The 18,776-nt window shown below is 41.6% G+C and overlaps 1 protein-coding gene across 2 annotated transcripts; it reads right to left on the bottom strand.

Annotated features, from left to right (window-relative positions):
• Positions 1-7,517: 7,517 nt before the first annotated feature.
• Positions 7,518-12,999, bottom strand: LOC113024581 (interferon alpha-inducible protein 27-like protein 1). Of its 2 annotated transcripts, none has more exons than XM_026171771.1 (4): positions 12,798-12,999; positions 8,138-8,161; positions 7,896-8,063; positions 7,518-7,787 (listed from the first exon to the last, which is right to left on the bottom strand). In XM_026171771.1, exons 1-4 carry the CDS (start codon positions 12,811-12,813, stop codon positions 7,678-7,680), a joined length of 318 nt encoding a protein of 105 aa, XP_026027556.1. In that variant the 5' UTR covers positions 12,814-12,999; the 3' UTR covers positions 7,518-7,677. The 2 variants fall into 2 exon arrangements, with proteins under 2 accessions (XP_026027556.1, XP_026027555.1); XM_026171770.1 differs by lacking the exon at positions 12,798-12,999 and adding an exon at positions 8,270-8,316.
• Positions 13,000-18,776: the final 5,777 nt, after the last annotated feature.

The following is an 18,776-nucleotide window of genomic DNA, read 5'->3' on the forward strand; positions in this document are numbered from 1 at the left end:
CAGGGTTATGCTGTATGTTGTGTGTGATTGGATGAATGTTTGAGATTAAACTGGCTGTTTATTTGTCCTTTGTTATTAAGTTGAGCCTGCCAATTGGGTTGTTACGATTTATCCCCCTGGCATGAAGAACACGTGTCATGACTAAAACAAGGCCTTTCTTTCCTTTGTTTTCCTTTATTTTCTTTCTTTCCTTTTTATTTTGTTACTTTCATGGTGCACTGAAAGTTTTGTTTGATGATCCATGTTTGAGCAGATCTGCACGATTAGAACCGAAGCGTCGTCAAGAAAACTGTTGCAAAATGAGCTTCTCCAAAATTAAAATGGGCTCAGGAGAAAGCCACTTATTTGGGACAATTAGGAAACAAGTTCCTGTCCAAAAGGATTCAACGAGGAAATCCAGTCTAAATTATTTTTCTTTTTGAAATGACGTCGTTTTGCTGAGCGTGGAAACGAATGCGACGATAATTTCCACAATCAGCAAAAGAAGGAATCACTGAGTGAATGAGTAAGAATTTTAAAATAAATGGGGAACTGACTGACTGACTTAACACCATTGTGTGAAGTTAACCCCCACCTAACAAAGGTGTGGATGTATCTCTGTGTGTGTCTCTGTTGCAGGAGCAGAAGGAGACCACAGGAGGAAACTTGGGTCACATGACTATGTGAACTCTGAAAATTTAACCTTTTAGTTTAAATTTTTCTGTGTCTGTGAATTTACCAGGTACCATTCACTACCTTGTGTTGCTCACAGAGATTACTGTGAGAAAGAGTGTATACACCTGCGCAGCGCTAACATTTACATTTCTTTTTACAGCAGATGGTTATTCATGTGATTTGATCATGTGATTTACAGCAGGACACAACTTAATGTTTTTCTACCACAGGATTACTGAGATTTTGTATGAAGAGAACTGTAGTTACAGGCTATATGTTGATGATGAAATTACACTGTGTTAAAATGTTGGAGAAAATGTGAATGTTACAGGGGAGAAATTAATACAGTGTGAGACATACTGTGATGAGACCATTGTTACTTTTCCACAGCGAGTGTTAACTTTATGACTTTTCACAGCTCCTCTGGAATCTGGATGGCCGACACCTGAACACCAGGATGAACCGTGTGTTTGGCTGATGTTTGTTTTTCTTTAAGAGTGCTTGTAAAGGATTCAGCACAGACAGACAAGTGACGATTGAACAGATGTGCAGTGGTTACAGAATAGTTACATGGAGCTCATTATCTGACCACACTGTTGGGCTTATGGTGAGTGACAAACTTAAGGAAAGTCACTGATTACAATGTGGAATAACACTGAGATGTTAAATAATTTGGAACAAATTATGGGAAAAAGTAGGAGTTTAATGAGTTTAGAATAAACCTGCAATGAAACTTGTCTCTGTGACGCTGAATACTTTATTACTCTTATGATCTATAGTTAGTTGCAAATGTGAAGTTGTTTTAACTTTAAGACTTTGTCTTCTAGGATACAGGAGCTGGGAGCTAAACAAGCTAAACATTTAATTGCTGACTAATGTTTTTACACAGGGTTACAGCTTGGAGTGAAGCTGCTCCAAGGGGCCAACCCTGGAGATTGTTTTAGGGAGACTGTGCAACATTCTTGTACATGTCTCATTGGGGAGTTGACACAGGGCGAAAGCCGTGTGGCGAGAGGAGTGTCGTCTTTTTGATTTGTAGATGTCGTGAGGTGCCATGACGAGAAGGAGTGACTCAGAGGATCGTCCACAAGATGGAAGCTGAGGCCTGGAGAGAGTCTTCAGGAGGATCAGAGATCACCTTCAGCACAGAGAGCTGTGCTACTGGGCTTCCAAAGGATCGTCACGAGGAGACTTTGCACAGCAAAATCTTAAATAAGATGAAAGAGTTTCGATGTTGACGTTAAGGAAGACAACTACGGGGTACGACGTGCTCTGCCTTAAATCTTCAGCAGCATTGGAAAATGGAACCTGAGGGAGCGTGCCAAGCTCCAAAAAGTGACAGCGCAGAGGAGGTCCAGCGATGGACTTGTGGTTCTGTGAACAGCACAAATGCCAGGTGACTGTAAAATAACTAACAGCACTTTTTCCACAAGTGAAGCCAGTAACTTACTATCCTAAAAGATTAGCTGTAGTTGCTCGTGCTTTACCTCCATGCGTGAGATCAGTATGTGCAGCAGCTTAAGCTGTACAATGTTTCAATAGTTTATTTCACCTTTGAAATTGTTAGTTCCACACGAGGTAGATGTTTACTAAACTTACATTTCTGTCACCTACAAGACACTTGTCTTTAATGTTACTGTTACTCTCACAACCACACATATTACCATAAAGTGGTGCACAATTCTGAATCTGTCCAACCCTTTTTGCCAACAGAGGAGGGCACTTCTCATGAGAGTAGAGAGCGCGAGGAGAAGAAGTGTAAGCTGAGGGATGACTTACTAAATGTGCCACTCATTGAGGGAAAGGTTTGGTTTGTTGATGGTTTGAGTTTACAATAGCAGAGGGACAGACTAGAACAGGTTTTACTGTAGCAGACAGTGAGAGAGAGTTATCTATGTAGGACAACTAGCATGTTTCATATTTGCTTGAGCAGCAGAGATGCTAGCTTTAACGGAAGCGTGTAAAGCTGTAGAGAGACAATATACCCTGATAGGCAGTATACATTTGCTACTGTACATTTCTTTGTAGTGCAGTGAGTGAGACGAGGTGTGACAACCTCTACAGGGAAACCTGTAGAACACACCAAACGCTTGCAAAATCTGCTGGAGGCAGTGTTATTACCCAGTAGAATTGCTGTTTGTAAATGTGCAGCACACATGTGAGGGAAAGATCCAGTTGCATTAGGGAAAGTTTTTGCAGATAAGATCGCAAAAGAGGCAGCTGTAGTTAAACATGGTGTTAACCTTTTATCAGTACAACATCAGCAGACATGCAGGCCCACTCACCTACAGCAGGAAAACAGTTGTGACTTACAGAGGGAGCGAGCTTATAGGATGGTGTTTATTATCTGTGGGATAAACCAGTACTGCCTAATAATTTGTATAAGACTGCTGCTGTTTTGAGCCATGGGCTATACCATGTCTCAAACAGGAGGGAGATGAGCAGTAGTTTATACTCACACTAGGATTATTAAATACTCTTTAAAAAAAAAAAAACTTTTTGCAGGCAGAGAGAACTAATGGAACAGTAAAGTTAAGATTTAGGAAGACAGGCAGGACATGGTTAGACTGTATAGAATAAGTACATGAGGATTACTCCAGCAGAGAATGGTCTGACTCTTTGAGATTATACATGTTAGAGCATTTAGAGTTCTAGTCTTCTGTAGTGATGATAGAAAAGCAGAAGAGAGAGCATATTAGCAGATTAGATGCTTGAAAATGTTTAAAAGTAAAGAAATCATGAGAACAAATGATCTGCCAGATGATTCTGTTTCTCTGCAGGAGCAGAGTCTGAAGTCTGGAGATTGGATGTTGATAAGGCCATGGAGAGGCAGTGCTGGTCCAGTCCATGATGGAAAGGTCCCTATCGGGTGCTGCTGACAACGACCACAGCAGTGAAGATTGCTGGAAGGAACACTTGGATACATCAAGCGCACTGCAAGAAGGTGACACACATCCAGGCCAGCTCGGAGTAAGTGGCAGGAAGACCGGGAACAAAGGGTGGGGAAAGCCTCCAGGGCCCCTCGTCTCAATCCGGTGAAGAAACCAACTGAGCCACAGGTACTCATCAGAATGGCTGGGAATGTGCTGTGCATCTTCTTGAGCCTGTGGACCCTGAGTGGGATGACAGGGAGCGCACTGGAACAGAGCAAACCACACCCATGGGTTTTCAACAACTACTGGTGGCAGTTTAAGAACACAACCGCTCACATAAAGAACGAGACCAATGGTTATGCTTGTGATGCCACTGGCTACACATTCTTCTGGACTGTGGCCATATAGCATCACTGAGAGCGAGACAGTTTGTTTGGTTGCTTTAGCAACACATCCAGGAACACTGCCAACTTTTCAACTGCTCTGAACCTGAATGGAAGGTTGATTCACCAGTAGCTGGGAAGGTGAACTGCTCTGGTAAGACAGACCTGCTCATCTGACTTAAAGAATATCAAAATCAAATCAAATCACTTTTATTGTCACATCACATGTGCAGGTACATTGGTACAGCACATGTGAGTGAAATTCTTGTGTGCGAGCTTCACAAGCAACAGAGTTGTGCAAAATATAATAATGTAAACAAGCAAAATACAAGAATGGCTACATCTGAAACTAATAAATATATGTACAATATATATAATAGTATATGCATTTCTGGATGTGTATACTAAATATTTTTCTACGTGTGTGTGTGTGTGTGTGTGTGTGTGTGTGTGTGTACACATATTTTACAAATTAAATAGAGTAAAATAAAATATATAAAATAAATAAAATAAAATATACAGAGTGAGACATGTGCAAAACAGTGGCATTACTGTACAGTATGGAGTGCATAATGTTGAAGTTCCAGTAGTGAAGCTGAGGTGTCTATGACGTGTTCAGCAGTCTGATGGCCTGGTGGAAGAAGCTGTCTCTCAGTCTGCTGGTACGGGACCGGATGCTGCAGAACCTCCTTCCTGATGGAAGTAGTCTGAACAGTTTATGGCTGGGGTGACTGGAGTCCTTGATGATCCTCCCCGCTTTCCTCAGGCACCGCTTCCTGTAGATGTCTTGGAGGGAGGGAAGCTCATGACTCATGAATATGACTTGTAGCAGGACATTATTTAGTTAAACGAACTGGAAACAGGCCAATTGCCTATGTGTATGAAGGACAATGGATTAGTCCAAGTTGGAGATTTACCATGGAACATGGCAACATCACCTATTCTTGTGTCTTCTGCAAGAAGGATGTAAACAGAGAAGGTTTTTGTCTACGTTTACATCATGAACACTTGAGGTTTTGAGCCAAGAAGATCAAAACAGCTTGATCCAATTTCCTTTACAAAGCTTTTTCTGTGGTGACAACAGGACAGGAGAAGAGTTGTAAATGCAGATTATTCACCAGTTGACTCTAACCCCCACAGGATGCCTACAGTGAGAAGATTTGGGGGGTTGATAGGAGTCATAAAGAAGGGTGTTGACCAGGCTGCAGCTTTGAAGCTAGCTGAGAGCCACATGGACAAACAATAAAGTCAACTGATGTGTTTAAATACATATGTCTATATACAGTTGGATTGTAGTGACATATGATTTTTGAGAATGATGATTCTTTTTGTTCGACTTTTGACATTCAGTTGTTTACTTGCAGAAATACATAATGAATCGCACGACAGGAGTAGATCCGCCACAAGGCTGGATAGGTTGGTTACTGTCTGGTCCTTGGTGGCATCTTCTTTTGAAAATATTAATTCCTGCTTTTGTATTGTTGATACTGATTTGCTTATGTATAGGATGCATTTTACCTTGTTTAAGATCAATGCTGACTAAGATGATTTCCAATACATTTTTTAAGTGATCTAGGTAGCTCTGTTTGGAAGTTCAGTTAACGCTAGAAATGTGTTTTGGAGGTTCTACGTGTTTTGTCTCTAAGGACCACCGCATATACTTATATATAAACATATATAAATAAAACCAACTTTTTTTTACATTAGTAATTCCTTTTGTGCATAATTTTATATTATTGTTAATAATAAATTAATTAAAGCAACAAAACAACCTGAAGAGCCGGTTGGGAGCCAAAAGAGCCGGTTCTCTAATAAGAGCCGGAAATCCCATCACTAATATTTTCATACAGCATATTGAGATTTGTCACTGGAGGAAACATTTGTTGGCCAGTGTATGTTTGTTCAACGTGTAAATCTTCATATTTCACAGTCACGTTACACATAGTTGAGATCACCCAACCCACTGCTCTAATGCAAGAAGGAATTTCCTCTTAAGCAAACAGAACATACAACAAAAGAAAAAACAGGTCACTCAAACTAACCCGCCTTGACAAATTAAAAGTAGAGAACTTGTTTTGAAGTAAGAAAGAAGATGCCCTCAAGGCAAATTCTCACGAGGGCCTAAGAGTACATCTTTCAACATCTTACAATACTGTGATTGCAGCCATTCCTCAACTCTCTGTCAATGGTACTCATGGCCAATGATCAGTGGGCTTTGATCAATGGTTGTTGATCAATGGCCATGAGAATTTGCATAATCATGATGAAGGAACTGACCTCTCAGCCCATTGTTCCTTCAGTGGTGCTAGTTTCAGTCATCATGCAAATGTACTGTTTATAAGATTGGGGAAACCTGCAGTCAGCTGAGACTGAAGAAGTTACTTGGATGAGTGATGAAACGTTTCTCCCACAAAACGCTACGTCCAGATGAACACAACCAACTTTTGGGGATTTACTTACCTGAATGATTGAGCATGCATCAAGAGGTTTTAACCCACTTTGGCAAGGACTGCCTAAAGCTAAATTTAAAAGCAGAAAATTAGAGGCCATCCAGGCCTTTATGTTTATGTGTGTTATCTGGCTTCATGGATAGATAAAGTTGGGTGTCATCTGTATAGCAGTGAAAATGTATGCTATGCGTTCTTATGATGATAATAATACAGTACACTATGATATCAGCAGGACTGAAGTGATATCTATTTATTAGGCACAACTGGAAGTCTTGTTATTCTGCTAAAGTTTTTTCCCACCAGTTTTTGCAAACACTTTAGAAAATTATATTAGCTTCAATAAAAATCATTTAAACATTTGCAATGTTTATTACCTCATTGTCTTACTTTAAACTAATTATTACAACAATACAAAGTTTTAAACTTTAGGTGATCTCAGTTATAATATTGTATTAAAGCATTATTGCAACTAATTGTACTATTAGCCATCAATACAAGGACGAAACAGCTTTAAAGATGGAATACTGATAAGGCAGGTTTAAGGGTGCAGTGAGAACTGAACATAACTGGCATCTCTTTAGTTTTTCTCTCTCTTTCAGTTTACAGTTAAAATGAAGACTGGCCATTTTAATGTCACCTCACAGATTATCATCATCACCAGGAGACCAAGATAACAATGAAAGATTACTGAACATCTGTTTTGTTGATTTGTTTGTGGCATTTTCTTTCAGCTGTCTTGTGTAACAGTTTCCAAAATGCTGATAGATTTTCACTACGTCCAGCCAACACCTATGATACTCTCAGAGGTTGGGGAAACAGTAAGTCAATTTTAGTCAAATTTACTTGAGCATACAGTCAGTTATATTCAGGTGTGTTGCATCAGGGACACATGGAAAAGTTTCAGGACACCGGCCCTCAAGGACTGGAGTTTGACACCCCTGTCCTACATAGTCTCCCGTCAGAGTTGTGGCTCTGTAAGAGTGATAGATTTATGGACTATAGAAACATATGGTATTGTTACTGTGCTTTACATTAAGTTGTTTACAATAAAAGCAAGGAAACACTTATTTTTGCATGACTTTTAATTTTCACATTGAATTAATGAAGAGAATAAAGGCACCATATCAGTTGTTTTTTGTTTTTAATGATGGATAAAATCTGAATGAAATTTTTATGAACCATTTTTGTAACTTAATTCTCAAAATATGCTTTAATCTCAGTGTTCGACATTCACACATAAGAATAACGTTTCATCCAGGCGATTAAAATTTGTCACAGGAGAAAACATTTGTAGGTCAGTTTGTGTTTTTTTACGTGTTAATCTTCATAAACCACAGTCACGTTACACACAGTTGAGAGCACCCAAGCCGCTGCTCCACCAACACCGCCAAATAATGCAGTGGCAGCCCATGACATACCTGCTGCACCTACAGTGAAATCATGTTAGACACTATTAGCTCTATTAGCTTATTCAACATGAGCAAAGCTTTTAGAGAGAGAGAGAGAGATAATATATAGTAAATTATTCAGTTTACCCCAGGACTGCAAGATTGCTATGAGACCTCCTGCTACAACTCCACCTACATTAGCGAGTGCTAAATGTGGAATCAGGTTGGCAGCGATGGAGCCTGCTGCTATTCCAGCTGAAGTGAACCCCAGTGAAGCCAGAATGGCAGGAGTCAGAATCACAGTTCCACCAGCTCCTAAAAAAAACCCAAAAAACATATATTAAAGATTTTCATTTCAAAATTATGCTGTGGTTAATGTCATGGCGTACCTGCAGACACAAGGACCGTCTTGCCTGTTAACGAAATACGAAAAGATGTCAAATAAATTATTTACAATAATAATAATAATTCATAGCCACTGTATAATGGGATAACACTGTTATAAAAAAAAATAGACTCACATATTTCTTCCCATTCCATGTCTGTGCTTTCAAAGATAACATTCAAATGACACCAAGAGCTCAACTGAACAAACCTGATGTATGTTATTTACTTTATTTCCAAGAACTACCTCTCCCATTTACCAAATATGAACAGAGGAGGAGGAGCACAGGGATGTACCTTAAAAAAATAACACAGGCATGTACAGGGAGTGCAGAATTATTAGGCAAGTTGTATTTCTGAGGAATAATTTTATTATTGAACAACAACCATGTTCTCAATGAACCCAAAAAACTCATTAATATCAAAGCTGAATGTTTTTGGAAGTAGTTTTTAGTTTGTTTTTAGTTTCAGCAATTTTAGGGGGATATGTGTGTGCAGGTGACTATTACTGTGCATAATTATTAGGCAACTTAACAAAAAACAAATATATACCCATTTCAATTATTTATTTTTACCAGTGAAACCAATATAACATCTCCACATTCACAAATATACATTTCTGACATTTAAAAACAAAACAAAAACAAATCAGCGACCAATATAGCCACCTTTCTTTGCAAGGACACTCAAAAGCCTGCCATCCATGGATTCTGTCAGTGTTTTGATCAGGGGCCTGTTCTTCGTACCGCGCTAAGTGAGTTAGCTGGATGAGATTGTTGACGATTTCGCGTGATCCTGGATCGTTCGGTTCCCCGAAGCCCATCCGGGACTTGCTGTCATAGCAACAGAGCCGTAAGCGTAAACCTGCTGGGGAGCAGGTTTACTTTATGTAAACAGGATTAGATCGCGGCCACGCAGGTATGTCCGCGTCATTCATACGAAAGCAACAGCGATATTCCACCACTGTTTCACCATAAATAAATATTATCAATGTAACTAAAGATAATGCAGCACTTGATCCTTTTATTGACGTCACACAGATACATACAGGTCATTCCCTAAAAAAGGGAAATGTACTATTAACATTCTATTACATGTATGTGATTATTACAGATGTAATTCATATTTCAGAGTAGTAATTGTAAATTACTTCGTGTAATCAAGATGAGAGACCACGGCTATAAAAGCGAAGGTGGATTTGGGAAGTCTGTCGCAGTCATGTCCTGTCCGTTTACGCGAGCCACCCATTGCGGAAGGTGCAAGATTGATAAGGAGAGTCCTCAGAATTCAGCGTATATTGCGGGATAGACAGGATCCTTTAGCTCAGCGCGACAGTGTGCTCATAGAGAGATATCGATTTTCCCGTGAGGGTATTATTTACTTAACCAACTTGTTGACGAGGGGGTGCAGGACCACCACCTGTCTTTTTTTTTGCTCTGCCCTTTTCTTGGTTGCTGTTATGAACAAACAAACAGATTATTTCAGGGTCTCTTTCCAAGAGACGAAAAGCAATATAAGTGATAAATATTACCATTCTGTAGAATATTCTTATATTTCACTTTTACTTGTTCCCATGTTCTAGTGGGTCCTGTTGTGGCTCTAATGTGAAAGGGGATATAATATAACATATTATAATATAATATAATGTAATATAATATTGGATAATATGGTGTGATATGATAAATCTACCCTACCGCCTACTGGTGTTGGCCAGAGGGGCCGATGGCGCCATATGGCAGCCTGGCTTCTGTCAGTCTGCCCCAGGGCAGCTGTGGCTACAACCGTAGCTGCCTCCACCAGTGTGTGAATGTGAGAGTGAATGAATAGTGGAATTGTAAAGCGCTTTGGGTGCCTTGAAAAGCGCTATATAAATCCACTCCATTATTATTGTTATTATTGAATTACTTACGAGTTTAATTTGTCAGCAACTTTCTGCCAGCCCTCTCTCCTTGCTTTTGCAGCCGTTGCAGTGTTCCCTTGCGTTTTAATTAAACTCTGAAACTCCTGAAATCCCTCACTCAAGAGTTCTTGCTCTGCTGCCGAAAAATACCGAGCGCGCTCCTTCGACATTTTCGCCGACCAATCAAAGGGTTGCCGATCAATGTTTCTACTATCGATGCGTAGCCCCTGTTGGGCCACCCAGTGATCTCACATTACTTCATCCAGCTGTACTAATCGTCAACAACAGGTGTGTTCGGGGAACCGGAATAGCGAGCTCAGAGTTAGCGCGATGATTTGGTCTTGGATGTTTCATTTGATCTTGGATGTAGTAAGCGACGTACGAAGCACAGGGCCCTGTTCACCGTCAACATTGCGTGCAGCAGCAACCACAGCCTCCCAGACACTGTTCAGAGAGGTGTACTGTTTTCCCTCCTTGTAAATCTCACATTTGATGATGGACCACAGGTTCTCAATGGGGTTCAGATCAGGTGAACAATGAGGCCATGTCATTAGTTTTTCTTCTTTTATACCCTTTCTTGCCAGCCACGCTGTGGAGTACTTGGACGCGTGTGATGGAGCATTGTCCTGCATGAAAATCATGTTTTTCTTGAAGGATGCAGACTTCTTCCTGTACCACTGCTTGAAGAAGGTGTCTTCCAGAAACTGGCAGTAGGACTGGGAGTTGAGCTTGACTCCATCCTCAACCTGAAAAGGCCCCACAAGCTCATCTTTGATGATACCAGCCCAAACCAGTACTCCACCTCCACCTTGCTGGCGTCTGAGTCGGACTGGAGCTCTCTGCCCTTTACCAATCCAGCCACGGGCCCATCCATCTGGCCCATCAAGACTCACTCTCATTTCATCAGTCCATAAAACCTTAGAAAAACCAGTCTTGAGATATTTCTTGGCCCAGTCTTGACGTTTCAGCTTGTGTGTCTTGTTCAGTGGTGGTCGTCTTTCAGCCTTTCTTACCTTGGCCATGTCTCTGAGTATTGCACACCTTGTGCTTTTGGGCACTCCAGTGATGTTGCAGCTCTGAAATATGGCCAAACTGGTGGCAAGTGGCATCTTGGCAGCTGCACGCTTGACTTTTCTCAGTTCATGGGCAGTTATTTTGCGCCTTGGTTTTTCCACACGCTTCTTGCGACCCTGTTGACTATTTTGAATGAAACGCTTGATTATTCGATGATCACGCTTCAGAAGCTTTGCAATTTTGAGACTGCTGCATCCCTCTGCAAGATATCTCACTATTTTTGACTTTTCTGAGCCTGTCAAGTCCTTCTTTTGACCCATTTTGCCAAAGGAAAGGACGTTGCCTAATAATTATGCACACCTGATATAGGGTGTTGATGTCATTAGACCACACCCCTTCTCATTACAGAGATGCACATCACCTAATATGCTTAATTGGTAGTAGGCTTTCGAGCCTATACAGCTTGGAGTAAGACAACATGCATGAAGAGGATGATGTGGACAAAATACTCATTTGTCTAATGATTCTGCACTCCCTGTACAGTTCTTGGTTGGCCCAAAGTTTTATATGAGAATTTGTGTTTATCTGATTGGTTAAAACTGATGGGGAGAAATTATAGTTTGCACTAAACTATCCCTTTGTTGGTGCCCCAAACTAGTCCCAGCCACTAAGCACTAAAGGTTTTTTTCCCCTATTTTCTAACCTTTACCAAATGACTTGCTGTATTAGTGACCATGAGAGCAACCCTGGTTGAGTTACAGGATGCAGTTTTTGTCTCGTGGTCCCGATGACTCACACATCTTTTAAGGTTCCACCACAGTCAAGTTAAGGTCTGGACTTTGCACGTGTTTTTATTTGTCACATTAAATTTGTGAAGACAACAGAAGCATCATATCAGTCTTTGGATTAGATAAAACATCTTCATCCTCTACAATGATATTTTATTTCAAAATGATGGGTAAAAGTGAGCAACAAAGGTTATCAGACATTTTTGTAACTTCATTCTCAAATCATGCGACATTTCCATATATTTATATAGTATATATTTTCATACAGTGCATTGACATTTGTCACAGGAGGAAACATTTGTAGGCCAGTGTATGTTTGTTCAACCTGTAAATCTTCATATTTCACAGTCACGTTACACATAGTTGAGATCACCCAACCCACTGCTCTTAATAGTAATAATAATAATAATAATAATAATAATAATGGATTGCATTTATATAGCGCTTTTCGGGGCCCTCAAAGCGCTTTACAATTCCACTATTCATTCAATCTCACATTCACACACTGGTGGAGGCAAGCCACAGTTGTAGCCACAGCTGCCCTGGGGCAGACTGACAGAATGCAAGAAGGAATTTCCTCTTAAGCAAACAGAACATACAACAAAAGAAAAAACAGGTCACTCAAACTAACCTGCCTTGACAAATTAAAAGTACAGAACCTGTTTTGAAGTAAGAAAGAAGATGCCCTCAAGGCAAATTCTCACGAGGGCCTAAGAGTACATCTTTCACCATCTTACAATACTGTGATTGCAGCCATTCCTCAACTCTCTGTCAATGGTACTCATGGCCAATGATCAGTGGGCTTTGATCAATGGTTGCTGATCAATGGTCATGAGAATTTGCATAATCATGATGAAGGAACTGACCTCCCAGCCCATTGTCCCTTCAGTGGTGCTAGTTTCAGTCATCATGCAAATGTAATGTATGTAAATGAACAGAATCGACTTTTGGGGATTTACTTACCTGGATGATTGAGCATGCATCAAGAGGTTTTAAACCACTTTGGCAAGGACTGCCTAAAGCTTGTACGTCAGTATGAGCAAACAGCACGCAAGATGGCGGATTACAGGAACCACCTGAGCAGAAGCGTTCAGTGGTCACAGAAGCGTTGGAGGTAGTTTGTAAGAGATTACAGGATGACCCCAACCTCAGCAACAGGACCACTCTCAGCATCGACCAAGTGTGTTTGCTTTTCGAACTGTCATGGTCTCCGTGCCTGCCCGGCCGGCCCCACAAGGCTACATGTGTTGTTTGGTTTTCTCTCTCTCTCTTTCTCTGCCTGGGCGGAGCTCACTGTGGGCTCCCGCCCTTGGCCCACACACCTGTCAACAATCAGCGGTCATCACCCAGGAGCACTATTTGAGGCTGGAACACAGATCCTCTCGTCGCTGGATGATTGTACTACAGACGTTAGTGTTTCTCCCAGCTCTTATGAGGGTTATAGGACTGTGGTGCCACCTGCTGGAAATGAGACAATCTTAATCCCAGTTGAAAGAAGACATTATTTTTGTAGGAGCCATTTTTGGGTTGATACCTCATGTTGCCGCTAGAGGTAACCTTTTTAAGTTTCTTTTTTTTTTCTTTTTTTAAACTTTATTTAACAAACAATGAGTATACAACATACGAACAGATGAAGTATACAAAACAACAGAACATGAACACAAAAAGCCAAGAGTAAAAGAAAAAGGTAACAATTATAAGAATACACATACATGTATTGTTTTGAGAGCCTTTGTGTTGGTGGAGTCTGATATTGATTGTATGTACATTTCCACATCCTTAAAATAATGACAGAAATATGGTGTTTTGTTAGTAAACTTACATTTATGGATAAAAAATGTAGCTAAAAGTATGAACAAATTCATCATAAAAAACATTTCTCATACTTGTTGTAAAGGCTCACCTTCTAGCACATTCACTTCACCAGATGCACCTTGTTTCTTTTCCCCACCTTTGATTGGGTGTAGTTCTTGGCCTTCCTTCCTCCAAAACATGGTCCTCCGAGCCGGAGTAGCGTTAGCGTCATGGATTCACAGCAGCCATTGACTGAAGATTTGAGACGTTCCGGTCGTGATAGTCGACCTCCTGCCTACCTGCAGCAGTATGACGTTCAGTACCCTGGAGCTAGAAGAGCTACATGTGAGACAGAGAGTCAAACAGAATGCCAACATAGTGACAAAGACACACATGGGCTGCAGGATCCTGTCGGAGAGTCAGAAAGACAACCAGAGACATCCCCTGCTCCTTTACCCACCAATCAAGATGAGGTGATGAGGGAACTCCTGATGACAATGAGGGAGATTAGGCAATTCATGATTCAGTTATCTCCTCCCCATTCTCGCAGTTCCTCCAGATCTTCAATTCACACTGTCTCTGATGAAAGCAAATCCTCTGTTTGCGGTTTACAAGCCATTCCCCAAACACATCAGCAACATGAGCAGTTCCCAGTGATTGATCCAGCAACATGTCAATCACCCTCTCAGCCCCCCCAGGTTAGCCGTCACTCTGGTGCAGTTCTGGCTGCTAGCCCTCCTTTCCCTAATTCAACAATATTAGATGCTGCAGTTCCTTCAAGTGGTTTGCCTAGACCAGTTTTTCCGACACCAGATGAGACTCCTTTTAATTTCCTGGCCACGCCACTGCAAGGTCCCCACCAGATTTCATGTGTTCAACCTGCTGTTCCTCTAGATGAAGACCCCGCTCAACCTCTCGTCTGCATTCCGGAACCAAGGCAGCACCCTCCTGTAAAGCAGCAACCAGCTACATCTGATGGTTTGCATGCACAAAACCCTTCAGTACCCATTACTGCTAGTTCTAGTCACCCTGTTAGCACTAGAACACATGTGTATAAGCTTGAGGGTCCTTCTTTCCCAGACCTTACCAGAGAAGATGAAATCCAGTATAGGCTGTTACGAATGGCCCTTACTAACCTGCTTGACCCTCATGAGACGGAGCACTTTAAATATCATGTCCTCCTCGATCATCTGAAAGTAGACCAAGCTAAACGATTAGCTCTTGCCTTTTCCTACGCTCCTGACCCATACACTCAAGCCATCAAAGCCCTTGATGAGCGTTATGGGCAACCAAGACAGCTGGCATTGAAAGAGCTAAAGAATATACTGGAACTGCCTCCTATCAGAGCAGGTGATGGTCAGAGCCTTGATAATTTTGCTCTTCGAGTACAGGCTTTAGTTGGGTTGCTTAGCACTATGGGAGAACAAGGACGTGCAGAACTAGATTGTGGCTCCCATGTCGATCGCTTGTTAGAAAAGTTGCCCGCAGAGCATTCCAGTCGCTTCAAACGGCACATTTACAGGGAACAAGGAGATATGATGTATGACTTACCTTTGTTCTCATCCTGGTTGCAAATAGAGTGCAAGTGTCAACCAAGAAAGGACAGTCCTGTTTCATCCTTTAACCAGCCACGACCTGCCCATAAGTACACCTCTCCACTCACAACAATATTACATGGGACAAATGCATCCGATCCTGTACAGGCAGCACAACCCATCATAATGACTAAGGCTAGATGTGCATATTGCTGCTCACCTGAACACCACATTAGCAAGTGCCCTGAGTTCATTAACAAGACAAAGGATGAGAAAATAAACTGGATAAAGAGAAACAAACGGTGCTGGCGTTGTGCTAGAACTCATCAGGCTGCGAAGTGTGATCTGAGGAAAGCATGTGCCACCTGCATGGATAGACATCTACAGATCCTATGTGAGGTGAATCAGAGACCTAGAACTGAAACTAATCCTGTAGTGAGGACACTGTACTTTGATAGACCTAGCGATCGCCCTAGTGTCCTTTTAAAGGTTGTGAAAGTGCTCCTGCGTAATGGCAAAAGAACCCTGGAAACATATGCAATACTTGATGATGGCTCCCAACGTACCATGCTTCTGACATCTGCAGCTAAGCATCTCCAACTAACTGGGAAAGCTGAAAAATTATCACTCAGAACTGTCCATCAAGAAGTTGAAACTATTCAAGGTTCTTCTGTAAGTTTCCAGATTTCTCCCATCGCACATCCAGAGAAAACATACACAATTAATAATGCCTTCGCTACAAGTCACTTAGCACTTTCAGACCACACCTACCCCGTATCCTCTCTTCAACGGAGATACAAGCATCTTCAAGGTATCCCATTAACCTTTACTAACAAAGCAGCTCCACTACTGCTCATAGGCTCTGATCATACCCACCTCATACTCTACCATCAGCAGTACCTATGTCGTCACCGGCAGTGCCACTATCACCAGTTCCACCGCCTGTGGCTGCCATTCCGCCAGTGGTCAGGGCGCTGCCTGCTCCTGCATCACCTGGTCCTGCCTCTGCCAAGCCCCGTACATTGCCCCCAGCACCTGCAAAACTGCCCAACGGTCTGCAGGTCTGGGCCTGCCGCTGCATCCCACGTGGTTGGCATTTGGACCTGCTTTGCCGCCACCGCTGGCTACATGGTCGGCCCCCTGAACTGTCTGGCCTGCATTGTCGACCTCTAGGTCGACCCCCTGAACCTATATTAGACCTGTAGCATGTCTGATTCCTCTGCCCCCGCTTTGTGAAAAAGAGCATCTTTAATCCTTTGAACATATTTCTCAGTAGAAATATGGGGGCGGCTGTTGTAAAGGCTCACCTTCTAGCACATTCACTTCACCAGATGCACCTTGTTTCTTTTCCTCACCTTTGATTGGGTGTGGTTCTTGGCCTTAATTGCACTCACCTGTCACTCGTTATATAAGGACTGCACTCACCTACCCCTCACTCTTTCTTCACTCCCACATGGGGCGGCAGCTGAGGTGAGTTTCTCTTTGAGTCTCCTGAGTTCATGTATCATTTTGAGTTACTTAAATCATACTTTATGTCCTTTTTAGAGAGAGCAGTCCATGTGTGTCTTTCTTTCCTTTACCTGTTATACAATAAAACGACAAAACCTGCAAATGATGACTGCTTTTTCTTATTCTAACCGGATGAGCCCATGATGCTGATTGCTTCAGCCCTGAACCTTCCTTCCTTCAAAACAATACTTCTTGGGGAACTTAAACAAACAGAATAAAACATTTTCCCATCGTAAAGAAAACTCCCTTAAAATATGGACAATAACAAACCTGCTAAATTCCTTCCAGAATCTCTGTGTAAAAGAACAGTACCAAAAAAGATGTGTCACAGTTTCTGGATGATCCCCACAGAAAGTACAATTAGTATTTATGTCCCTTTTACATTTGACCATGTAGTGACTGGCTGGATAACATTTATGTAGAATTTTAAATGAGACTTCTTTCACCTTATTTACAATCAAATATTTATGGGGGACCATCCAGACTGTCTTCCACTTGATATCTGGAACATATCGGTTCCAATAAGATGTTATATATGGGAGAGAGACGATATCTTCTTGGAATAAACTACGTATTCTCTTATTGCTGTTACCAAGTTCCTGTGAAAAGCAGATTTTTCCTATTGGTGACTCAGCTGGATCAGGGAGAGTGACTGAGGCAGATATTGAGCTGTCAGTGTTTTTATATAACATTAAAGTCCCTGAGGGTGTGGCACCAAGCACCACTGAGGATTCCACCTTTTTAAGTTCCTGTATGGTAGGTTTATGTAAGGTATTTAAGGTGGACGCACGTAATCAGCGTCAGGTGTGTTGTTAATCATAAGAAGGCAAAACGTTTGTGACCGCTGCGCTTTTATCTTAAAATGTTTGGAACAAAGACCAAAAAGGACAAGATAAGTACTGCTGGAGTTATTGGACTGTTTAATTAATTCATGCATACCAGAAGCATCGCGTCACCCCCGCTAACAACCACCTCAGTGGCTTCACGCCTACGCTTGAATTTTTGTTTTTTGTTCCCTGTTATACTGATCATAAAGCTTTTTCCCCCTTTTTTAAAAATAAAAACTATCTTGCTGTTGCCCTGTTTTCTGATTTTATAGCTGAAGATGTTGTACAGTAACTAACCCTAACCCCTAAATTTTAAATAGTTTAAAAGCATGTAGAAGAGGATATTTAGGCAAGTCCATTTCTCCTTTTGTTATCAAGAAGCACGGACAAAAAGGAAAAATAACCCTGAATCATTGGTCATTGGTCCCCACCAATGCCAAAACGAAATCTACGCCCACTGTCTCTTCCATTGCCGTTTCACTCCAAACGTAACAAATGTCCAACTCAGACAGTGTTCTCAATTTGCATTCACACACAGTGAAGTTGCAGCTTGTTGGAAATGCATCTCCATCCATCCAGTCATGATGATGGTGTTTTCTCCTTGCTGATGCCTTTTGCACATACTGCTGTTGCTGCTGGACCCCTCGCTGCTCAGGATACTGCTGTTGTCTCTTGACCTGCCATGTTGTTGCTTTTGGATCTGCATTTCTCGACAGTCAAGTGGAGGGTGCGTCTGTCCTCTCAGTAAGTGAGTGAGACAGTAGACAGTGGTGAGGAGGGCTGTGTGAAAGCAAAAACACATAAATATGCCTGACACCCGTAAACGAAGCAGCATCTGGCTGCAGTTTAAAGACTCTTTTGTTTGTCTTGGTCTCGTCTCGTCTCTACTTCGTCTCGTCTTGGTCTCGTCTCGACTTGGTCTCGACTTGTTCTTAGTCTTGTCTTGGTCTCGATACCCTCTGGTCTTGGTCTTGGTTTTGGCAGTCTTGACTGCAAGTCTAGTTGCACCAGTGGTGCCATGAGCAGTATCTATCTGCTGCTCATCAGCTGCTATGCCGTGGTTATTGTCACAATGTGGTGTATTTGGATCACTCGATCCTAAGTGGATATGGATATGATCCAGGATTGGATGTTTTGTATAAAATTTGAAAGGAACAATTGTTCCTTTCCCCTTTGCTGTGTACTCTGCTGATGCTGTTTTCAAAACCTACCACACTCATGTACAGTATCAGTGTCACACTGAGATATTTCAAAGATAATAATAATACATTTTATTT

The sequence above is a fragment of the Astatotilapia calliptera genome, chromosome 6 (assembly GCF_900246225.1).
Source record: "Astatotilapia calliptera chromosome 6, fAstCal1.2, whole genome shotgun sequence".
NCBI classification, from domain to species: Eukaryota; Metazoa; Chordata; class Actinopteri; order Cichliformes; family Cichlidae; genus Astatotilapia; species Astatotilapia calliptera.

Excerpts from the sequence above, each read along its gene's own strand:
- LOC113024581 (XM_026171770.1), bottom strand. Across the intron at positions 8,064-8,137 it reads GACGGTCCTTGTGTCTGCAG|GAGCTGGTGGAACTGTGATT; the intron begins GTACGCCATGAC and ends GGTTTTTTTTAG. Across the intron at positions 7,788-7,895 it reads AGCAATCTTGCAGTCCTGGG|GTGCAGCAGGTATGTCATGG; the intron begins GTAAACTGAATA and ends ATTTCACTGTAG.